General features: G+C 39.1%; 1 protein-coding gene across 5 annotated transcripts in view; it reads left to right on the forward strand.

The window, feature by feature from the left end:
- The window catches only part of LOC143029274 (uncharacterized), a 62612-nt gene that overhangs the window by 18409 nt on the left and 18388 nt on the right, over positions 1–25815 (forward strand). For 4 of the 5 annotated variants that reach the window (XM_076191993.1, XM_076191995.1, XM_076191996.1 and 1 more), the window contains exons 2-8: positions 1283–1570; positions 2233–2309; positions 4979–5113; positions 5910–6124; positions 12200–12343; positions 12844–13035; positions 15338–15460. In XM_076191993.1, the coding sequence (XP_076048108.1) occupies positions 1303–1570; positions 2233–2309; positions 4979–5113; positions 5910–6124; positions 12200–12343; positions 12844–13035; positions 15338–15460 (1154 nt within the window). In that variant the 5' untranslated portion in view covers positions 1283–1302. Of the gene's footprint in view, positions 1–387; positions 607–1282; positions 1571–2232; positions 2310–4978; positions 5114–5909; positions 6125–12199; positions 12344–12843; positions 13036–15337; positions 15461–25815 lie in introns of all 5 variants that reach the window. The other variant, XM_076191994.1, reaches the window with a different exon arrangement.

The raw sequence follows: 25815 nt of genomic DNA on the forward strand, positions 1-25815 counted from the left end.
GCTCCTTGGAGAACTTTTATTTACTTTTATTTGAAGCTATAATCATTTCAAGAATGCCTAAACATTCGAAGAAGAAACGTGTGTTTCATGAAAGCTAAGAAACTGAATCAAATTATTGAGAAAGAGTATACTTCTGCCTCTGTTATTACTGGAGATGACTCATAGCAGTGCGGCTGGGCGCACACGGGCTCGCTAAAGCTGATCGCACATTCACACCCTTCTACTCCTCGTATCATCGTTTCTCAAATGACGTCACCGCAAACATCGAGCATGCGTGACATACCATCACATGCCTCTTCAAATAAAACGCTCCGAGTGCTTTTCGTCACAAGAGCGACTGTCATTGATCATAACTTTGGAAGGACACATAATCTTCTTTCTCACTAGGAGTCGATCCCATCATTACAAAAGCACTTGAGGAACAAGACAAAGACACAGAACGAAAAGGGACACCAAAGACCGGAAAGAGGAAGAGAAAACTATCGTTCAGCTCCAATTTCCAGCCGGGAGCTTTCTAGTAAGCGAACCTGGCGACAATGAGGGAGGTGGCGCTTCCTGAAACCCTCGCCTTCTGAGCTCCTAATACCTCGTAAAAGGGGAGACCAGGTACCAGCTACACTTTATAATAACATGTGAATGACATAGAATGCATGAAGATTGTCGCAGAGAAAAAAAATCTAAATGAAATATATAAAAAAAATGCAGGGAAATGTATTTTGAACTTCAAAGCTCAAAACTACCCTTTTCTCTACATTTTTTTCTATCTCCTCCATAACTGCTTGGCTGATTTTAATGGGGTTTGGATCATTTGAAAGCTGAATAAATTTGCAAACTTTTTATCGTGGGGTATTTAATTTATTGTGATAGAAGTTGATATATTGTATTTAAAAAAAAATATGACACTTTAAAAAAAAAATTCTTTCTCTTAAACTAAGAGGAAATTCCAAAAACTGTACGATGATTTTTTAGATATTGCTATAGAGCATTTGTGGTATTTTTTCAGCATGCTCAGTCAATGGATAAATGAGGAAATAGAAAATTTGTAATTGGTCAAAAAACGTTTTTTGATTAATAACTAAATTGTTTTTCAACCAAATTATATGAAAATTGGTGGTGAACATCTCAGTATATGTATATATAACATATTAAAAATTCGCGAAATTCCGATCATAATTGACGAAGTTCGTTTTCGAGCGCGACGGCCCCTTTAATTGAATACATGTATTGATAACACAACACCATGACAACTGAATATTTTCCAATGACAAGATTTTTTTTCCAGGTGTACTGGGCTTTGCCAAGATGGATTCACAATTGATAACACAGTCAATAAACTATCATGGGCATCAGCTCTTGAAGGACTTGACTGCAAATCATCCTGAAGATATCAAGGACCTTAATTTGCAAGATGTTACATATAAAGAATACCAATCACGGGTACCAAAGATCTTTAAAGGTGGAACCACACAACGTCAGGCTCTCTTAGAGTTTATTACTTCAAAGGCTGATCAGGTTTTTCAGCAACCCTTGAAAAATGAACCCCCACAGAGAGATGAATTTCATATTAAAGGTAAGAGTTGTGATGATAGTGGTCTTATAAATGTTTAGAATGATTTAATATCTCTGCTTCCTTGTATGTGACCTCCCCCTTCCACATCCACTCAGAAATAATTCATGAAACAGATAAGAAGAATATCCTTTTGGGTTGCATAATACCTTCATTTGTTTGTACTTTCCATCATTCACTCTTTGCACTCTCTTCCCTTCTTGACAGACATACCACATGCATTCATAGCCTTCTTCATCATATCCACCCACCTCATTCTTGGTCTTCCTCGCAAGCTCATTCCATCCACTTCTGCTTTCCACATACTCTTTGCCAGTTTCTTGTTTATTCTTTCCATATTGCCAAACCACCATGGCAGTGATCAACCCAGTCAGTCAGACAGCTTCCTTCCCACCTCAATTTTGTCTCACTTCCACATTTCTTGCCATTTATTCTTGTAACATTCATCACATTTCTTTACTTAACTCCATTTCACAAGACATTTAGTCTTCAATTATCAGCCTCACTTAGTTGTTATTCTTCCTTTTCTTCTTTTAATTGCATAGCACTGATTTTCTGTCATAATGATACTGTAACTTCATTGTATTTCATTAGCTACACTAAGGAAGTTCTATGTGTGATTTTCTGATATTTTTTCTGAATATGTATTCTCTTTCATTTTGTAGATAAATATGAACACCTGGTACCCCTGGAGTACTACATGGGTGTTAGCAAAGATGTGAAGAAAGCTCTCTTCTTGGAGGTAGGTTATATTGGGTAGTGGAGTTTAATTATTATGCCCCACCAATTTTTCCTGACAGTCTATGCCAGTTTGTGTAGTGTTTTGTTGCATACATAAATTTGAACCCCCCCCCACACACACACACACAAATATGCAGCTGCCACCACCATTTTGTTAGCTACAACATTACAACTCTGTTTTAATTGTCTTCATCTCATTTTTTTATTTTACTGTCCAGTAAGGAGGTGTACAAGAAGCTGAGAAAAGAGTGGGAGGGAGTGAAGGATAGAGTAGAACTAGGAGTGGAGGAGGAATGGGAATGTTTCAAGGACAGAGTCACAAGGTGTGCAAAGATAGTGTGTGGAATAAGGAGGACAGGAGGAAATAGAAGGAAGGGCAGTGAGTGGTGGGATAATGAAGCAAAAAAGGTTGTAGAAGAAAAGAATCATGCATTCACAATTTGGTTACAAAATAGGATGAGAGAATCATATGAGAGGTACAAAGAAAAGAGAAGAGAACTAAAGCATAAGATGAAGGAGACAAAGAAGAGAGCAGGTGTAAAATGGGATAAGAGTATGACAGAAATATTTTAAAGTAATAAAAAGATGTTTTGGAAGGAAATTAAAAGTGTAAGGGGAGGTGAATCAAGTACAGAAGAAAAAGAAAAGTTGCAGATGTAGAGATGATAATGAAAGAGACGGCAGTAAGAGGAAAATGGGCAGAGTATTTTAGGGAGTTGCTGAATGTGAAGGATAGGGAGAGAAAAGTAGTTGCAGCAGGAAGTGCTAAGAAAATGAGTGATGAGTGAGGAAAATGAAAGAGAAATAAGGAAAGATGAGATGAAAGCAGTTACTAAAATGCTGAGAGCAGGTAAGGCACCTGGGTGAGATGAGTATAATGTGAAGTATCTAAAAAAAAAGAGGAGGTAGAGTGATGGTGGACTGGCTGTTGAGATTGTTTAATGATTGTCTAGAAGAGAGTAGAGTGCCGGAGGACTGGAGGAGTGCCTGTATAGTCCCACTTCAGAAGGGAAAAGGGGACAAGTGTGAGTGTAGTAGTTTCAGAGGGATCAGTTTGTTGAGTATAGTTGGGAAGGCTTATGGAAGGGTTTTTAATAAGAGAATTAGAGATGAACACAGGAAGTAATTGGTGAGGAACAGTGTGGATATAAGACAGGTAGGGGTCGCATGGATCAGATTTTTGAGGTTAGGCAGGTATGTGAAAAAGCTTTAAGAAAAGGTAAGGATGTTTTTTGGGCCTTTATGGATTTGGAAAAGGCTTATGAGAGGGTAGACAGGAGGTCACTGTGGGAGGTATTGCAGATATATGGGATAGGAGGAAAGCTGTTGAGAGCGGTCAAGAGTTTTTACAATAGTAGTAGAGCCATTGTTAGAATTAGAAATGGAGAGTGAGTGGTGAGGTAAAGGTAGGACCTCACTAGGGTTGTGTTATGTTGCCTTGGCTGTTCACTTTATACATGGATGGGGTAGTGTGAGAGGTAAACACAAGGGTTATGGACCGGGATTAGAGATGATTAAAGAAAGAGAAAAGTGGGAGAAAAATCAGTTATTTGCTAATGACTGCTTGTGGGATCAGAGAAAGGATTAAGGGAGAGAAACTGGAGGAAGTGGATAGCTTAGATATTTTGGGTGGGAAAGGGGGGATTGGAGGTGGAGGTAGAATTTATTTAGGTTGGGAGAAGCAAGTAAATGCTTTAGGGGATGAAAAAGTGTAATGAGAAATAGACATTTGGCAATGGATGTTAAGAAGAGATTGTATAAAGAAGTGATTGTGCCAACAGTACTGTATGGGGTAAAAACATGGAACATAATAAAAGAGGAAGAGTTTAAATGTGTTTGAGATGAAATGCCTGAGAATTATGGTAGGGGTTACTAGGCTAGTTAGAGTGTGAAATGAGGAGGTGAGGAGGAGAGCAGAGGTGGAAAGGAAGTTGAGAGATATGGTTGATGAAAGAGTATTGGGATGGTTTGGACACATGGAAAAAATGAGTGAAGAAAGATTAGTAAAAGAGGTGTGGAAGGCAGAGGTGGAGGGAGTGAACTTGATGGGGCGGCCAAGGATGAGATGGATGGATGGGAGTAAAAGGGGCATTGGGAAAGAGAGGAATGTCTGTTGAGGAAGGAAAGAAGAAGACAGAAGATAGGGGTGAGTGGAGAATTGTTGTGTATGGATGATGCTGTGATGCATGGAAGGGAGTGGGTGGGGGATTCAAGTAGGTGAGGGAGTATGTGTGAATGATATTTTGACACAGCCCAAAGGGAATTCTCCCTGTCTTCTCTTTTTCTACATGAGGGGACAGATAGGAGGGGTCACCAATTGAATGAAGCGACCTTGCTTTGGATTTGCTGTCTTGCTGCATTACATCTGATCTAGGGCAATGGGCAAGATGCAGGGATTACTTGTTATCCAGGAGGAGCCAAGAAAAGAGGGAAAGGTGATAGATGGGAGTGGAGTATGTAGGGAATAAAATGCGAGTGGATTTATATTTTTTGTCTTTGGCTACCTCCCTTGTGAAGAGGAAAAAGTCCCACATATCTCAACATGTCCTGCATATGTAACATGACCATAGTATTTGTGTATTTAGTTAGTTTACCTAATTTTGTGAGTGTATTTAATATAATTATGCATGTTTATGTATAGTAATTGTATCTTTTCAATTGTTTCCCTAGAACGTGAAACGAGGAGATCTATTAGTGGGCGTGGTGGAGAGGTACACCAAAAAATATTCAGTTTCAGGCCATTATCTGAAGCTCAAGTGTACAGATGGAGGTGAAAATCGGGATATTTCTGACCTGGACATCAAGGTTTGTTCTTTTGTTTAATAATTTTAATTGATGTGTTGATAAATATCAGTCAATCAATCCATTGTCCCTGGTCTTTGCAGAAGACCTGCAGCCTTCAGGTAACTGGCAACTGCCTACAGGCAGGACTATAAGTCACTCGGGGAAGATGTATTGTGTTTGCTGTCTAGGAATTGTTAGTATGGAGCATTGTAGTATGATGTGCATCCGAGGCAGTTTGAATTTGGCCAGGCCTATTCTGTGTTGGGACTGTTTATATGCTTTGTTGGTACTGTTTATATGCTTTGTTGGTACTGTTTATATCCTGAGCACAGGCAGTATGTTTTTGTCAGGTGTGGGAGGGACTTTTCTGTGGTGCATATGTCTTGGGGGGGGTTGTTGACAGAATATTAAGTTGGCAGCTTGTCTTAAAAGGTTTGGTTTAGTGACCTGAATATGTTTTTTATAATAAATATATATATATATATATATATATATATATATATATATATATATATTTTTTTTCTAATTATTATTATGATTTGTGTGGTATAGGGGTAGGTCATTCTAGATATATGAGTGATATGCTGCTGGCATAAATTTTTTGATGCACATGTAACATGAAGGGTTTTGGCATAGGATTGTGTTCCTGCCATTTTCATGTGGTGTTCTAGGGAGAGGATTTTGGTTTCATTATGTATGTGTTCAATAAGCATAGTTTTGGTGCATCCTGTAATTATTCTTGGTGCTCCATTCTGTAATTAGTCCCAAAAAAATTTATTAAGCTTATTAAAAAAATTAATGCTTTCTAACTTTGCAGGCATTTTTATCAAGCAAAGACACTACCCCACTTTCACCAGATGCTTATGAAGGATGCTGGATATTCCGAACACTATTGAGGGTTGAAGTGTTGGAAGTTGACCATGAGCTGAATACCCTGAAAGTTGGCACAAAGGGAGTGGCAGCATCTGCTGAAGTTTTGCAAATGTTGCCACTTGGCAAAATCAACACAAATAAGCTGCCTGCTATTCTCACGTACTGATGAGTTTACATTGTTTTTTATTTTATCTTGATTTAATGTGTAGCTTAAAGGTTTATTGTAAGAAGAGAGTTGTTGTGTCATCAATTTTAGTTGGTGACTATTTTTTCAGGTAGATTTCAATGTTATTACTTCTTCTTCTTCTTCTATATTGCTTCTGACCCAGGGCAGTGGGTGGGATGCAGGGATGAGATGACCCATCATCCATGAGGAGCTAAGATGAGGAAAGGGTGGTGGAGGGAAGTGGAATGGGTGGAGTAGGTATGTGCCTTTGACTTGGCTACCTCCCTTATAAGGGGGAAAAAAGCTCTAGGTATATAGATAGAACTTTTTTCTTAAAACATATATTTGTTAATAACCATTCCTGAGTTGTTAGATGAATAGAAATGATTCAGTTGATTAAGTAGATGTCTTAAGAATAGTTTAGACATGTATATTCAAGGAATTCAGCAGATTTTATTTGTCTCTTAATTTGTGTGTGTGTTTATGTATGGAGAAATATAAGAACAAAAATAAGTGATATAGAAGATTTACATGAGAGAGGGACAAAGAAATAAAAGGTAAAATAGGAATATGAAATAATAAACATTGTTGCCTCAATTTTAATTGACAAGACATTCGCAACCCCATAGCAGTCGGGAAATCCTCAGGCTCTCTGGAAAGAAATGTAATGTTGTCCCCGTCATATTAGTATGGGATGGCTTCTGTTTCACTGGCTTATAGTAGTAGACATTAAGCAGCTGCCATGTATCAGCTCTATGTATGTGAAAAGTGAAGGAATTGGAATCAAAGTTGATAGATCTGGGCTGTGTCTCTAGATAAAGTCTGAATTCTATTCCTTTGCTGCTTTGAGGTTTCACTCACTGGAAACCGACAACCCCATTACTATTGGCAGTGCTCCTCTCCACTAGTGTTTGTAGCCAGTGGCATAGAAACAGTCCCACACTAATACAGCACGGAAAACAGTTTCAAAGTTTCTTTTCAGAAAGATCTGTGGGAGGGCCTGATTACTGTGGGGCTGCAAGTTTCCAGTAGGTGAAACACAGTGAAACTTTTTATTATCATTATTGCAACTGTCTTTTCTCCTGGTTCTTCCTCGGGCCTCGCACATCTTTCCTTGTCCATTTTTCTTTCTCTTTTACTCTCTTTATTTTCTTTCACTTATTGTCTCCATGTCTCTTCTCCTCTTTCTTTCTTTTCTTCTCTCTTATTTCTTTCTTTTCTTCTCTCTTATTTTTTTCTCTTTGTTGCTCTCCTTGCCTCATTTTTTCCACTTTATTCCTCTTTCTGCCCCTCTCTTCCCCTTTCTTCCTTTTTCTTCCATATCACAATCTTCCCCCTTTCTCTCTTCCTCCTTTTTATCTCTTTATCCATTCTCTCTCACTCATCCTCTTCCTCTCACTCATCCTCTCCCTCTTCCCCTCGTTCTTCCTTTCCCTTTTCCTCACTATCCCTCATCCTCTTTCTCTTGCTTCCTCACCATTCCTCTTCCTCTTCCTCTCTTCCCCTCTTCCTCTCTTCCCCTCTTCCTCTCTTCCCCTCTTCCTCTCTCTTCCCTCTTCCTCTCCCCCTCTTCCTCTCCCCCTCTTCCTCTCTCCCCCCTTCCTCTCCCTCTTCCTCTCTCTCTCCCTCTCTCCCTTTTCTTCCCCCTCTTTCTATTTATCTATCTTCCTCTGTCTCTTCCCCCTGCTCACTCTCACTTCATCACTCTCTCTCTCTCTCTCTCTCTCTCTCTCTCTCTCTCTCTCTCTCTCTCTCTCCTTTGCTTCCTCTTTCTCACTTGCTCCCTCCCATGCTCCTCTCTCCCTCTCCCTCCCTCACTCTCTTTCTCTGTTCCTCTCCCTCTCTCTTTCTCTGTTCCTCTCCTCTCTTTCCCTGTTCCTCTATCTCCTTTCTCTCTCTGTTCCTCTCTCCCTCCCCCTTCCCCACTCTCTCCCCCCTCCCCCACTCTCTCTCCCCCTTCTCCTCTCCCTCTCCCCCTTCTCCTCTCTCTCCCCTTTTTCTCTCTCTCCCCCTTCTCCCTCTCCTCTATCTCTCTCTCTCTCTCTTTCCTTCTCTCTCTCGCTCTCTCTCTCTCTCTCTCCCTCTCCCTCTCTCCCTCCCTCTCCCTCTCCAGTTTAAGTTTCAGGTGTTGTTAGCAGCTGTTTTGTAGGTGCTCTACTGGGTTCTGATCAAATGTATAATTGAGCACTTCAGCACTATACTCTGTATCTTGTGTGGGAGATTGCCTGTGAGGAAGTCAAATAATGGATGTGAGATTATTACTCCGTTGTACATAATTCTAAACCCAGACATTTGGTTATCTTGGACTTCTCTGCACTGTCTGCCATCTGAGAATTTTGTTAGCCACTTATTGTTGTAGTTGTCTTTCTAAATAACTTTTTTAGATAGTATCTGGATGTTTCATCAGGTGCCTTGTTTAGGTATATTGCCTTCATAGCTGTTCATTCTGGTTGTGCTTTCTTGTTAAATCCCTCTAGCACTTGTTGAGTTATGTTTGTGAAAAGTGTGCTGGTGGAACTTTCTCTCCATGAATGTTGGTTTGGAGTGATGAGTGGGATGGTTATATTTCTTCTTGTGAATATTTTTTCCATTAGCTTCGATATAGTGGATAGTAATGAGATTGTTCTGTAGGATGATGGGTTTTCTGGTGGTGTGTTTGGTTTTATGAGAAAAAAAAAAAAAAAATACGAAAGAAAAAAGAGGAAAGGGAGGTGGGTGGTAGTGGGTGCATTCCTTTTGACTTGACTTGGCTACCTTCCTTATAAGGGGGAAAAAAGCCCTTGGTATTAGGTAGAATGTTTGTTTTTTTACATGAGGAATATATATGCTTTTTTTCCAGATTGTTGGATATTTGTTGTGTAACCGTGAGTGTTTGAAACAATTTGTCAAAGTCTGTATCATATTAGGACAGATGTTTTACATGGGTGTTTAGGATATTACCTGGGTCTTCTGTGTGGGCGTTTTAATTAAGAAATATGTTAGCTCTCCTTATATTATTAAGATAGCTTTAGTAAAAGAAACTTTTGCTAATAATGTTTTTCATACTTTTTTTTTCATGCATTAAACAAAAAGGCCTTTTCCACTTAAGGGGATGGCCATGTCAAAGCATACAACCACCCTACACCCATTGTCCCATAATCCATAGACAGTGGAAGAAGAAAAGGTGTCAGCCAGCATGAGAATTTCTCTCACATAGGAAATTAGAGAAGGGTGATAGCTACAGTTGGAGCTGAAGTCTAGGAAACTTCAGAAACAAGCCAGACCATGAATGTCTCTTCAATATGAACATGTAATTCTGAAGGACCAGAGAAGTGAGACTTGTCAGGGAGGGAGTGATGTAATACATAAAACGTGAGAAAAGGGGGATATGAAATGGAAATATGTGTGAATTACTCATGATGTGAAAAGCAGACCCTAATCTTTTACTTGGACCTTAAGTTACACACACAAATTTATGCAATATTGTCAGATTTAAACTTCACAGAAAGAATGTCCACAACAAACATTTGATGTGCTTTCAACGTTTATTGCAATTGAAGTGTCTCCATAATGATCAAATATTGAAACAACATAATTGGGAAAAATTTCCTACAAACATTGTTTTATTATTAAATTGGTAATAATTTCTAAATCCAAGATGATGTACATATACATGGTTGGAGACTCCATCCTGAACTGACCCTGCGCACTCTTAACACCTAAAGCTAAAATGATAGAACTACCGCATCGTAACATTTCTCTGTTCCTCCTTGTGATGCTGCACTGGTTTAGTAGAATCAGATGGGAAAGCAAACCCTCCAATTAACTGGATGCCTTTGATATCCGTTGATTTGATGATCACTTTGTCTGGGATGGAGGGACCCAAGCTACGCCCTGCGAATATTGCACCAAAGTTTGTGCGGGGCTTTCAAAGGTTTTGAATTCATTTCACTAATTCAACAGTTCATCCATACATCGTGCGCACTTTTGAAGCAAATTTTCCTGGGCATACAGGTCCCACAACACAGAGATGTGGTGTTTTTGGCACACAAATTTTCTCTTTGTTAATTTGCTTGAGATAACAGTAATAAGGAAAAGGACAGATGATCCTAGATAACCTAACTTAAGCTAGCTAAAAATAAGAATAGGTAAGCATGCTGGAGGCATGAGATGCCATGGGCTCTCCAACCAAAGAATAATAATGAGAACAAAGGGTGAAACACAGGCAAAAATGTATTGAATATAATACAAAAATGTAAAGACACAATAATAATAACAGTGAATAAACAGAAGTTAATTGAGACATTTCAAAATATCATAGCAATCTTTGTTGACTTTAAGTATGAGTAGCTTGCGAAGACAAACTTCCAGTATGAATGGGTTGTGAAGGCAAAACTTTGTATGATGAGTTGAGATGATTCCTCACTAAAATTGAGGATACATTCAATAAGGCACAGTCAACCAATTGGTGCCAAGCTTTCAAAACTGAATACTGCAGGGAATGGGACTCTCAAAACTCTAACTTGCTTGAGAAGGGAACAAAAATATTAAGAAGTAATCACTGGATGGTTTAAGGCTTCAAATGTCTTTACTGAGTGAAGGAAAAATAATAGCTGAAGGGCCACCTTCCAGGGCTGAAAGGAAAGGGTTGTGTACTAGTCTGCATGTAAAGGAGATGCCGAAGCCCTAAAAGAATGGGAAAACACTAGGTAGTGTGTCACAATGTCGAAATTGTGACACCCATCCCACCCCTTTTCAAAAACCCAATCATCACCCCTCCCCACATAGTTCCTTGTGGATGAAGGATTGTCCTTATTCCTTGCCACATTGCTTTGGTCAGAAGCAATATAAAAAGCACAGCACTTTCACAGCAGGGCATAGTATCCAGAGCTAATTTACCTCCACTGCTTCAATACATAGCAACCCCCCCACACACACACACCCTTCTACTGCATTCAAGAAATATACGAAGTAGACAAAAGAAAAAAAATATCCCTTTGGGCTTATCAGGTTGTTTACAACCATTTTTTATTCATATATATTTTTTGCCCCCCTTCCTTGCTTGCTCAACATTCTTCATGCTTCCTGTGTCCCTTTCAACCCATCAGTCCACTTCATTCTTGGTTCTTCCCCTCGGGTTTCTACAGTCCACTTCTGCTTTCCACACTATTTCAGCTAGCATCATTCTTTCCACATTCCTAAACCATTGATTCACCTTATCAGCTATCTCTCCACCCATGCTCACCTTGCCTCATATTTCTCATTCAGTCCATCCTTGTAATCCTCACTTTCTTAAACACTTCATCTCAAAGATATTAATTCTTTTCTATTTTTGCTTACTTTAGGTACCAAGTCTACATTGATAGGTACAATAATTTATTCATAATGGTAGTACCAGAAGTACTACTACAGTTCACCAGTACACTTCCTCATCTTAGATACACTATGAACAGCCGCACCAACTGTTTCACCATAACTGCTCCTCTTGTCAGACATTCCATGTGTTGAACATCTAACCAGGTGACTTACCCATATTCATAATTTTCGATGATCTTTGTATCCCCCTCTTTTCCTATAGTCATTTTTCTGACATCTCTCCCTGTTACGGTCATAGCCTCCCTGTCCTCCACTACATTTAATGACTCGTATGAACCTCACTTTTATTAGACATCGATTTTACCATTTACCACTTCTCATACCAACTCCAGTAGTGTGGCAGGGGACAGATGACTCATTATCTATGAGGAACTAAGATAGGAGGGACAACAATTTGGTTTAGGGTGGATGTATGCTTTGACTAGGTTATCCCTCTGAAGGGAAAAGGACTTTTACATGAGAATGCATATTTTTTATTATATTTATTTAGAGGCAAGTGTCATGTTTAATTATGAATAATAAATTGTTCATTATGAGAAATAAAAATTTCTTGTTGAACTGTTCAAAGATTTTTATAGATTTATGTATAATGTACTGTCTACAGGTGTGGTTTATTTTACAATTATTATTGTGGTACAATTGTTATGGTGTTGGGATAATTATTTTATCAGAATTCTTTTTTTGTTTTTCTTGTACTTTGGCATCCAAAACAGCAAGATGCAGGAGAAGAAAACAAAGTCCTTTGAAGAAAATCTGGAAAGGACACGTTCATTCCAAAACCCTCGTAGCATCAAAGACATGTCTAGTCGAGTGGGCATCAATCTCTTCCAACACTCCTCCTTCATGGAATCCCTTAGGCAAGTAACAGATACTTACAGAAATTTCTCATGTTTGAAACTGTGGAGGAGCTAAGATAAGAGTGGGTGCGTGCCTTTGATGTGACCACCTCCCTTATAAGGAACCCTTGGTATATAGAAACTGTGGAGCACCAAGAGTGATCCATGTGCTCATTCATGTGTATACCATTTTGTGGTGGTATTAATCAAATCAAGTGCATCACCACAGGTACTCGCATACCTTAGTAAGCAAAGATTATTGGTGGAAAGTGGATTTGAAAATTAGATTAAAATATTGTTTTTTGTATTTGTGGTGCATATTGTTATTTTATTTTACCTCAATTTCTATTAAACTACTTTACCAAATGGAAATATTATTTACATTGTTAAGGATATCATACAGAAATAAGGAATCATGGAAATAGAACTGCAAAACTTTCAAGCCCACTGTAGTTGTTTGTTTTTGTATTTCAAGCCACCAAACAAAAAAATCTTCATAGTGTTTCTCTGTTCCTCATCAGGTACAGGTTTCAGGATAAAGAGATGTTTCGTACAATCCGTAAAGCCCAGATGAATCGGTGGGCTCTCAAAAGTGTGGCAGATGGAGTTGCTTTCTTCAAGAAAGGCCAGCATGAAGAAGCTTTTCAGTGCCTGAATAAAGCACTGCAGATTGATGATGAAAATGTAGAAGCCTTTGTTGCCAAAGGAGCTCTGTAAGTAGTCCTTTATAAACTTAATTTGTCTTTTATACTTTCATCAGTTACTGAATTACATTTGACTAAGGCTTCAATGTATTTTGAGAGAGTCTCCTGCAAGATAGACCTGTGGCAACAGACTGATTGATTGATTGTGAGGAAAGAGAATTCATCAATGCAGAAGACAGGTTGAGATTGATTTGTTAATCTCACAGATGAGGTTGAAATAAAAAATAATGAGTGTGAGACCTCTCATCTGGAGGGGTGATTGTCATAATGAAGCAGTAGTAGTCAAACTGGCTGTGAGGTCCTGCTGTGGTAGAGCTTGCCTCACTGCATTGCCTTTGACACAGACAGTGTAATGAGGGACAGGGCGACCTTCATTCCATTGTTACTAAGCTGGGAGGGGTGATGAACAAGTTTTAATTGTTAAAATGTGATTGTGCTATAACACTTCCTTCCCACACTTTTAAAGGGAAAGGGTCTTTGGTGTGTGTATGTATAGAATATATATGCAAGTATTAAAAAAATAGATTTATATAATAATAATGATAATAGTACATACATATACCAAAGACTTTTTCCCCCTTACACGGGAGGTAGCCATGATAATAGTAATATATACATATACCAATGACTTTTTCCCCCTTCATTTAATTGGTGACCCCCCCTCCATCCTGTCATACAGAAAAAGGAGACTGGAAGAAACCCCCTCAGGCTGCATCAAAATATCATTCATATGTACTCCTTCACCCCTCATCCCCCACCCACTCCCATGCATCACAGTATCATCCATACATAATCAATCTCCATTCACCCCTATATTGTCTTCTCCCTTCCTCCCTCAACAGACATTCCCCTCTTTCCCAATGCCCCTTTTACCCCATCTGTCCATCTCATCCTTGGTTGCCCCCTCATGTTCACTCCTTCTACCTCTGCTTTCCACCCCTCTTTTACTAATCTTACTTCACTCATTCTTCCATGTGTCCAAACCATCCCAATACTCGTTCATCAACCCTGTATCCCAACTCTCATTCCACCCCCCATTCTCCTCCTCACCTCCTCATTTCTCACTCTATCCAGCCGAGTAACCCATATCATATTTCTCAGGCATCTCATCTCAAACACATTCAAACTCTTCTTCTTCTCTTATGTTTCATGTTTTTGTTCCATGTCTGTGTTCCATGTAATTGTTATAACTGAGGAAAGTGTAACTAAACTGTAACTTTCACTTTTCAATTTGTTTTATTTTATGTTTTATATATATATATATATATATATACAGTATATATATATATATATATATATATATATTTTTTTTTTTTTATGGCCCTCGAGACCATAACCAAGTCCATAATTGACCCTCAAAAGGATTTGAGTTTGACACCCCTGCCCAAGGCATTTACTTGCTTCTCTCAATCTACAATTTACCTCCGCCTCAACCCTTCACTTTCCTGCCACATGCGGCCCCAAATACCTACACCTGCTTCCACCAGCTTCTCTCCCCTAAGATTTACTTCTAACGCACTGCCATAATCATACATTAAATCATTCACCAATCCAAAACCCATTCATTGTCCCTCCCATCAGAAGTTGAATGTCTGTTGAGCAGGGATGGGAGAGGGCAAGAGCTAGGTGTGATTGTAGAATGGTTGTGAATGGATGGTAATTTGACATGGCTTGGAGTTTTGTCTTGTTTGATTTGTACATTCTTGAGTGGATGATGTGGGAGAGTTGCCATATTGCCATGGGGGTAAACCAGCTTAAGTTGTTGGGGCCTGCTGTGAAGGTGCTTTGTCTTGCTGCCTTCCTTGTGACCCAGGCAGTGGGTGTGGTACAGGGCCCTTCATCCACAAAGTTAAGATAAAAGGAACAATGAATGGGTGTTTGATAAGTGGGATTGATTAAGAGTAGGCTACCCTCCCAGAGAGTGAGGGCTTTTTGATATTCACACTTCTAAGTCCCCTGTAAGGGGCACCATCCTAGCTTCCTGATAGGAGTAGTTCACAACTTTAAACTGAGTCATCATGTGTATGTATACTTTTAATTTGGCCTAGAACTTGTAGTATTAATTATCCTAATTGATAATTTCTTGCCAGTAGAATAAGTATGAATGTAGCATTTATGACCTGTTGTAGTTAAGATGAGGTAGTTATTACAAGGACGAGACATAATAACTTTTATTACTGGTGGGAAGCCATATTTGTTTAGAGGTGAGAGAAGGGAACAGATAGTGCAAGTGTATGCACTAGACATGATAAGTCAGCGAATATTATTCTCAACTTTTCTAATATATATATACATTTTGTTTTCTTAACAGACTTGCCAATTTAGGACAGTTTGAAAAAGCAGTGGAGGACTTTGAGCAGGCTCTGAAATTCAACCCCAAACATGCCAATGCCAGGAAGTACATCTGTGAGACATTGGTGGAACTAGGAAAACAGTAAGTAGAGTTCCTAACACATCAGTAAATTGACACCCAGTCATTTTATTTTGTGCAAGCAAAAACAGGAGTGAAATTTATTTTAAAGCACCTTGGACCTTGCAAGAATATTGAAAGGTTATCAGGAATTTTGAATGTTTAAACTATTGTTATTATTGTAATCTATTTCACTCCCGTTTTTGTTTTTTTAGATTTCATAAGACATTTTGGTTGTTTTTATATTTTTTTGATAACTTGTGAGTAAACCATCAGTTTATAAGATGCATATTCTGATTAATAGGAATATTAATTAAAATTGTTCTTGCAGAGTTCAGCACTTGTTGCTGGTTTACCCAAAAATAGTTTTTAACTGTATGCAATTACATGATATGATGGGCAAAAATTCTACTTTATCGACATTTTTTGTTGCTCATCGGAAAAGTATCCTGCTTGGAAAATTTATGTTGTGGATTGATTGATTTACATATTTAACTTACCACTGAACCTTTATGAATAGGTGAGTATGATAGAATGATGTTAAACGATAACATTTACTCTAATCAGTTGTATGGATGAAAATCTCAATACTATCACTCAGATTATAACTTGATAATGTTCCTGTGATAGCAATTTATATATATCACCAAACTGTATTACTAATGTTGTCAGAGGTTTTACAGGATTGACCAGTTTATATCAATACCATACTCATTGGAATATGTTTGCTTAAAGTAAAGAAAAGGGAAGAAGCTAAAGTATTGCAGAGTCTTCATCAAGTTGATATGAAATGGATATTGTGCACACACCAAGAGATACAATCCAGTTGAATTGTTTTGTAAGAAAATGTTATGCCTTTGATTGTGTTACGTATGTTTGTGGCAAAATAATGCTACATGTGTTTTCTTTGCCCCTAAAGCTTTTATGTTACTCATTGAAGCTCTACCGTACAAGAGCATCAAGGTGGAAAGGGTTGGAAATTTTTGTGTAATGAGAAGAATGAAGAAATCAAATGTTGTGCTACATGAATAATTTGTAGTCTATCAACAGGTGTGCATGATGGTGTTCCTCCTTCCCCTTTCTTTTGGCTTTGGAGGATGGATAAATCCTTGAATTAGCAATGTCATGCAGCAGCATTTTCATGTAGATTGAAAAGCTCTCTGCATATGTGTAGATGGTACATAAGTTCTTATACTCACTAATCATTCAATCTGTTGCCCAAGATCTCACTTGTAGAAGACCCACAATCCCAAGGAATCTGGCTGTGACCACTAGGTTGGCTCAAAGTAATAATAATTGTTGCTTTAAGTTTCACCAAATGGAAATTCATTTCTTCAAAGCCCATCAACACCTCTTCTACCTGTAAGTGCATCCCTCTGGGATTGACACACAGTCTCCGGCACAGAGATCATCTTATCAGATTATTCTATTTTTCCACCATTGTACCTCAGTAGAAATAACAACTGATGTACATTCCCTTCCCATCTGATGACACAATCCCAGACATTCAAGACACAAATTCAGTGTTTCTTCTTGTAGACAATTTGATACTAAATTAAGTACCACTGGACACTTGGAACGTAAGAGAGGAGGTGAGGAGAACAGGGGTGGAAAGGGAGTAGGGAGACAGGGTTGATGAAAGAGTATTGGTATGGTTTGGACACATGGAAAGAATTAATGAAGAAAGAGTAGTAAAAGAGGTGTGGAAGGAGTGAACATGAGGGGGTAACCAAGGATGAGATGGATGGATGGGGTAAAAGGGCCATTAGAAAAGAGGGGAATGTGTATTGAGAAAGGAAGGGAGAAGACAGAAGATAGGGGTGAGTGGAGAATGGTTGTGTATGGATGATGCTGTGATGCATGGTAGTGGGTAGGGGATAGGGGGAGGGAGTAAGTGTGAATGATATTTTGACATGGCCTGAAAGGATTTCTCCCTGTCTTCTCTTTTTCTATCTGAGGGGACACAGGGCAGTGGGCAAGATGCAGGGATGACCTGTCATCCAGGAAGAGCAAAGATAAGAGGGAGGGGGGTGAATGGGCATGGAGTATGTGGGGGATGAAATGGGTGGGAGTGGATTTCATGCCTTTGTTTTTTTGGCCACCTCTCGCCAAAACCTATATTCAGGTCACCGCCCACTACTAAAAAAAATCTATATCTGTTTATATATCAAGGCCTTCCCTTTATAAAGGAGGTAACCAGCCAAGGCATGCACCCACTCCCACCCATTCCACTCTCATTGTATATAACACAACATATCCACAAGAGGGCCATGGGAAATGGATATCATATGCCATAGGCTCTGGCACCACAGAGATGTGGAAAATGCCCTTAGCACTTCCCAACATTTACACAATACAGAATTTAATTTTTGAGTGACATAAAAGGCTAACCAGGTGGTTGTGGTTGAATACCACAGGTGTGAGTTTTCTTCAAGAAAAAATGGAAGCTATATGTCATTTAATTGATTTTCGGACATCTATAGGAGGATCCAGGTACCATGGCTGGTTGTCATGGGGCTATGGGTCTGGAGAAACTAAAGGCAGCAAAGGATTGATTGATTGATTTTCCTTTCACATCTTGCCTCTAACATATTGTAATTAGAGAAAAATTCTCCAACTGGGAAGAAGTAAAAAGCGGGGTCCCGCAAGGATCAGTACTGGCACCGATCATGTTCGCTGTATACGTTAATGACATGAATGAAGGCGTGGAGTGCTATATAAATTTTTTTGCAGATGATGCAAAATTACTTAAGAAGGTAAAAACGGAAGAGGACTGCAACTCATTGCAACAAGATCTGGACACAATATGGAATTGGACTCAAAAATGGGAAGTAAAATTCAATATTAAGAAATGCAGCATAATGGAATTTGGAAAGAGTAAAAATAGAATATCAAAAGATTACAGAATTGGGGAAGAAAAAATAAATAAAACAAACTATGAAAAAGATCTTGGAGTGATGATTGGAAAGGACATGAAACCAGATAAGCATATAAACAAGATGTTCGGAGAAACCTACAACTTATTGAGAGCAATCAAAGTGGCATTTACCTATATGGACGAAGAAATTATAAGGAAAATACTTACTACACTAATAAGACCAAAACTCGAGTACGCAGCATCACTTTGGACACCCAGTACCAAAAAGAATATTAAGAAACTAGAAAGATTACAAAGAGCGACAACAAAACTAGCACCGACACTCGCCGAACTAACATATGAGCAAAGACTATCCAAATTGAACCTACCAACTCTGGAACAAAGAAGAGAAAGAGGAGATTTGCTAACTATCTACAGAATAATGAAAGGAATGGAAGTTTTAGACAGGAACGACCTATTAATGTGGGACAACGGTAAAACAAGAGGACACGGAAAAAAATTGAAAAAGGATAGTTATAGAAAAAACTTGAAAAGGAACAGTTTCCCACACAGAGTGATAAATACATGGAACAAATTAGACAACAAAACAGTTTGTGCTAACACTATACAAGATTTTAAGATAAAACTTGATGCGGAGAGATACAAAGACGGGTCACCCCGAGCATAGCTCCCCTCCCATATATTACAACTAGGTAAATATCATCCTTCAAACTCCCCCCCCCCTTTCTCTCTCTCTCTCTCTCTCTCTCTCTATTGAATTCAACTCGGAACTTCATTCTGTTTCATTGAATGCTTATAACATTTCCCTCTTGCATTTCAAATGCTTCCTGTTTTCTTCCGTACTGGGATCAACATTGGGATCCTGCACAGAGTGGTCCTACATAACCGACACTGGGGAGAATTATCTCACCTAACCTCAGCTTCACATCCTAACAACACACACTCCTCCAGCTAGAGATATGGTATATAATTTCTGGACAAGCCCCAAGGTATCCCAGTCAAATTCAACTTAACTGCATTTTTCTTAATATAGAAAGCTGACAACTAGTTACTGGTCATCTTGCCAACCACTGGTAGGAACAGACCTGCTTTAATACAACACAAATAACAGTCCACCATGTCATCCTGGAGAGATCTGTAGGAGGGGCTGAGAACCATTACAAACTGCTGTGGGTTTCCAATCACAGAAACTTGAGGCAACAGTATTTATAGTAAACCCTTGATATAATGGATCTCATTATACCGGATATCGGATATAACAGACAAAAAATCTGACCAGACAAATCCTCACTATAACGGTATTATATCAAGGGTTTACTGTAATTTCTAATACCTGACAAACTTCGGGGTATAACAGATCTGTTCGCTATTTCCATTGGATATAATGGATCTTTGGATAGAATGACGGACCCCTGTCCCCATATCATCTGTCATATCGATGGTTTACTGTATTGTTATTCTGTACTGTACTTCTAACATGTGGCAAGTGACAGGAATGACTCTTCACCCACAAGGTACTAAGATGAGAGGGGTAGTGAATACATACATACATATACCAAAGGCTTTTTCCCCCTTCCACGGGGGGTAGCCAAAAAGAAAAAGGCATAGAAATCACTCCCACCCATTTCATTTCCCATATATTCCACTCCCCTCCACCCTCCTCCCTCCCTCCTATCTTGTCACCTCCTGGATGATGGGTCATCCCTGCATCCTGTCCACTGCCCTGGGTCAGAAGCAGTGTCACAAGACACAGCACATCCACAGCAAGGCCGCTTCATAAATTCAGTGACCCCCCCCTCTCCGTCCCCTCATGCAGGAAAGGAGAAGACGAGGAGAAATCCCTTAGGGCTGCGTCAACTTTTTTCTCATACATACTTCCTCACCCCCCCATCCCCCACTGGTGAATAAATAACATATATACTCAGTAATATTTGGTCTTGGTTAAAAGTCAGTCCCCTAATGTGTGACCAGAAAACCAGAATATTTCACATACATAATTATGCCAAGGGTTTTTTCCCACCTTACAAGAGAGGTAGCCAAAGTCAAAGACATCAGTCCACTCTCACCCATTTTATCCCCACATACTCCAATCCAATTCACCAGCCTTCCCTTCTTTTCCTGGCTCCTCCTGGATGATGGGTCATTCCTGCATCTTGCCCACTGCCGTGGGTCGGAAGCAAATGTAGCAAGATACAGCACATCCATAGTAAGACTACTTCATTTAATCAGCAACTCTCCCCTCTCTGTCCCCTGATGCAGAAAAAGAAAAGATGTGGAGAAATCCCTTTGGGGGTGCGTCAAAATATCATTCGCACATACTCCCTCACCCCTCCCCATCCCCCACCCACTCCCTACCATGCATCACAGCATCATCCATACACAGTCATTCTCCATGCACCCCTATCTTCTGTCTTCCCCCCTCCTTCCTCAGCAGTCATTCCCCTGTTCCCAAATTCTCCTTTTACCCCTGTCCAAATATCATCCTTGGTTGCCCCCTCATGCTCACTGCCTCTACCTCTTCCATCCACACCTCTTTTACTAATCTTTCTTCACTCATTTTTCCCATGTGTCTAAACAATTCCAATACTCTTCCGTCAACCCTATCTCCCAACTCCCTTTTCACCCCCGCTCTCCTGCTCTCCTCTTTGTTTATCAACCTATCCAGCCCAGTAACCCCTACCATAATTATCAGGCATTTCATCTCAAACACATTTTACTCTTCCTCTTTTATGTTCATTGTTTCTGGCTTTGGCACAATCACCCCTTCATACAATATCCTCTTAGCATCCATTCCCAAATGTCTATTTCTCATTAATCTTTTTAATCCCCCATGGCACTTACTTGTCTCAATGTATATTGTACCTCCACCCCCACGCCTCTCTTTTCTATCACATTCATCCCCAATTATATCTGAAGCTCTCCACTTCCAGTCTCTCTCAATACTTACTTCCATTTTGCTGCCATCCTCTTCCCTTGTAATCTCATCACTTTACTTATTTATCTTCAATTTCCTTCTCTCGCACACCTTCTCAGACTCCATCACTAACTTCCTTAATCCCTCTTCTGATACTGCTACAAGTTGAGTGTCATCAGCAAATGACAAATGGCTCATCTCCCACTTTTCTCTATTTTCTCTATCTCCAGTCCCCAGCCCATTACCCTTGCATTTACCTCGCACACCACCCCATCCATGTGTAAATTGAACAGCCAAGGTCACATGACACATTCCAGATGAAGTCCCACCTTTATCTCAAACCACTTACTCCCTCCATTTCTAATTCTAACATAGGCTCTACTACTCTTGTAAAAACTCTAGACTGCTCTTAACAGCTTTCCTCTTATCCTATATATCTACAATACCTCCCACAGTGCTTTCCTGTCTACTGTCTCATAAGGCTTTTACAAATCCATAATGGTTCAGTAAACATCCTTACCTTTTCCTAAAGTTTGTCATGTATCTGCCTTACCACAAAAATCTGATCCACACAACCCCTACCTGTCCTAAAACCACACTGTTCCTCACTAATATCTCCCTCTGTTCTTCTCCTAATCCTCTCAATCAAAATACTCCCATAAGCCTTCTCAACTACACTCAACAAACTGATCCCTCAGAAACTACTACATTCATGCTTGTCCCCATTTCCATTGTAAAGTGGAACTATATATGCACTCCTCCAGTCCCCAGACACTCTACTCTTTTTTTAGACAAACATTAAACAACCTCACCAGTCAATCCACCATCACTGTACCTCCCTTTTTTATACACTCTTTATGATACCCATCCAACCCAGGTCCCTTACCTGCACTCATTATTTTAATAACTGCTTTCACCTCATCTTTCCTTGTTTTTCCTCCATTTTTCTCATTAATCACTCATTTTCTAGCACTTCCCTCTGCAACTACCTTTCCCTCCCTGTCCTCCTCATTCAGCACCTCCCTAAAATACTCTGCCTATCTTTCTCTTACTGCCATCTCTTTCATTATCATCTCTCCATCTGCACCTTTTACCTTTTCTTCTCTACTTGATTCCTCCTTTTATTCTCTTAATTTCTTTCCAGAACATCTTTTTATTACTTTCACATTTTTCTGTCGTACTCCTCCAAATTTTTCATGAACCTCCAGTAAAAGTCGACCCCAGATTATGTCGATCTTAGCATATGTGCAGCCAAGTATAGTAAATCATTACCTGTACAGTTTGACCTACACTTTCCAGCAGCCAAAGTGTAGATACTTTTCTGTTAACAAATTCAGAGAAAGCAGGAAAACTAAAGAAATTTTTGAATTACACAGACCTGTAATATATTATCACATGTAATTTTCGAAGGTTTTGCCTTTGCAACAGCACTTCTCCAGTCTTGGTCAATGTATTTGTCCTTGCCTTATTTTCTTTTCTCTTATTTTTTATGTTGTTTTTAGTAATTATTTTTTATTTTGAAATTACTGAAAAGAAGTTTCCAATAATTTTGCCATTTGTAACATTGGTAGTTTTATTTTTTGCTAAATATTTACAAGAGCAAATTGGGCATCGTAATGATTCATCAGTGAGAATTTTATAACAGGACATGTTTTGATGTATATGATCATACATAAATCACCATTAATCTTTGCATTTTTTCTCTGTAATGATTTGTACATAAATTAGTCTTGCTGATTAGAATTTTGTCCCTGAAAAAGTAGTATCCACATGAAAAACAACCTCTTAAAATCAGCCTTTAAGGGAAAAGCCCCTGGTCTCTTACAGAAGATAGATGGCCTTCAAGTAACATACAACAGCCACTGAGCAGGCCCACAAATCACTCAGGGAAGATATATTGTTGACAACATCACTTTTGTTTTCCCAGCATAATGATATAAGAATGGAAGAAACTGCAAGAGACTAAAATGCAGTTGTATCCCTTACCACATGTCACCCCTATCAATAAAGTTTTCTTCTCTTGAAGAACTAATGATGAGTACCTACAAAATTATCAAAAGAGTTGAAATAGTGATAATAATTATTGCCTCAGGTTTCACTAACTGGAAATTTGCAACTTCCAGAGTGGCTGATATTGACCACCCCACCCCACCCCCACCTGGACCTCCCATAGATCTCTGGAAAGAAATTTTGGACTGTTGTCTGTGTTGTATTAGTATAGGACTGTTTCTGTGTCATAAGCTGAAAGTAGTAGGAGGGGACCAGTCACCAGGTGTCTGCTCTCTTTATGTGAAAAGGTGGAAAAGACATGGCTGAAGTTGATCATTCTTGAACATGGTTCTCAGTCCAGAGAGCAATTGTCAGCCCCCAGGGGCTACACCTCCAGATAGAGGAGGTTGGCAGGTTTTGAAAATACCACCCTTCTTGGAGGACCACCTCAGGCTGATGCCCAATTTTGGTCCCAGTGTTGGAGTATAGGTGTTAAAGTAAATGTTTATATACTCTTTATCATGACATATATATTTTCTTCTTTTCCTTTTTCTTTTTCTTTCTTCTGTGGTAGATGGAGTAGTAGAGAGGTATGGGTTGGCAAGAATAATAGCAAAGAGATGTGTCCAAGAAGATAACCACAAGTATTCATGAGTGAGAGTACTCTAAAGGGCATTAATGGATTATGTAGTGATGCCTAAAAGGAGGGTTAGAAGAGATCTGGATGTGTTCAAGAGCAGTGGATTGTTTATTATCGGGTGGAAGGGAAATTGACAGTGGAAGAGGCATGCTGAAAGTGAACAAGTTGAATGAAAAAACTAAGAGATGAAGTGAAAGGGAAAGGAGAAGAGGGAGAAGAACAATGGGCATGTTTCAAAGAGGAAGTGCTAAAGTGTACAAAAGAATTGTGTGGGATGAAGATAGTAGGGAACAGGAGAGACAGTAGTAGAACTAAGAGGTGAGGATGCTGGCAGAAAAGAAGTGGGTAGATGAGGAATGGTTGCAGTGGATTAAGGAAGCACGAGGGGTATATTTACTTAGTTGTATTTTGCGGGAGAAGAGCTATGCTTGTAGGGACCCGCAGTTGTATCTTTCCGCATCCAGTTCTTTCTTAAAGTCGTGTACAGTTTTAGCACTCACTGTTTTCTCTTTCAATTTATTCCATGTATCTATCACTATGTGGAAAGCTATTCTTTTTTCAGATCTCTTCTGTAACTGTCCTTCAGTTTCTTCTTGTGTCCCCTTGTATTTCTTCCATCCCATTTAAGTAGATCATCCTGTCAAGGATTTCCATCCCTTTCATAATTCTATAGATGGTAAATAGGGTGGATGCAAAATGTTGAGGGGGACCAGAAGTAGAGATGTGAGGTGATGTTGGTGTTTGCTGGAGAATTAAAAAATTAATTAATGTTTCAGAAGGAAGTAGAAAATGAGGAGAGGTGAGAGATATAGAGAGAGGGTAAAAATACAAATGTGCAATATCTGCTGAAGGAAGTAGATATAGTGGAATAGCTGGTAAGATTGTTTTGTATGTGAGGAAAGGAAGTGTACCAGTGGATTTGAGGAGTGCATGTATAGTTCCACTAAATGAGGGGAAAGGGAACAAGTATAAATGTAGTATTGTTATTGGAATCTGTCTTCAAATGTAGTAAGGTGTGTTAGAGGGGAACAGAGGAAGAAATTAGGGAAAAAATGTGTGTGAGTTTAATAGTGGAAAAAAGGTGCATAGGTCAAGCAAGACATGTGTGAGAAGTTTTTAGGAAAGATTAAGGATGTCTTTTAGGCTTCCATGGATTTGGAGGAGTATGACTGGGTTGACAGAAATGCATTATGATATGTCTAAAGAATGTATGAAAGAAAAGTCAAATGGGGACAGTAGTGAATGAAACTTGAGGGCTGTGTATAGTTACAGAATTTTACAAATGTATGTAACATTGCAATTTGTGAATGGACTGGAGTAGCAATGGGATGGGGAATTTTTTTTTTTTCTAAATCAAATATGAATACCTCTCTTGAGCTTCTTTGGCAACACAACTGCAGTCCACCAATTCTGTACTGACTCCATTGACTCCAAGATGATAGAGCTTTTAAATCTCTTCAATTAAGATATTTTTCATTAGCAAATTGGAGATTGCCACCCCATCCTTGTCAGCAATTATCTCCATTGTTTCAGGAATTAAAAGAAAAATGGGAATGGGACAGTTGATATTATCACCCAAAAATATTGTAAGGAAATACTATTCTTTACTTTGTCATATCATGAGATTTTCTGCAGCAATCTAAAATCCCTCCTCTCAGACACTTGTGTACAAGTCATCAGTTGGAAGTTGTCTAATCACTTGTTCCACTCCCAATTTTGTCGTCTTCAGCTTATTTTATCTGTCATTTCTATCTGCCCTGATTCATGAGTTTTGTTCCACATATCTTTTTTCATTTCTCAACATCCAGACGTACACAATTCCTCATCATTCCAGCTCTATCTTTCCACTTTTGATCCATATTTTTTGCCATCCTGTACATGATTCTCTCATCATGCTCACACCATATCACCATAGTTATGACCTTATTTCAATTGTAAAACTCAAATATCCTAGACAG

Source organism: Oratosquilla oratoria, chromosome 10 (assembly GCF_046742065.1).
Source record: "Oratosquilla oratoria isolate Oo_2021 chromosome 10, ASM4674206v1, whole genome shotgun sequence".
NCBI classification, from domain to species: Eukaryota; Metazoa; Arthropoda; class Malacostraca; order Stomatopoda; family Squillidae; genus Oratosquilla; species Oratosquilla oratoria.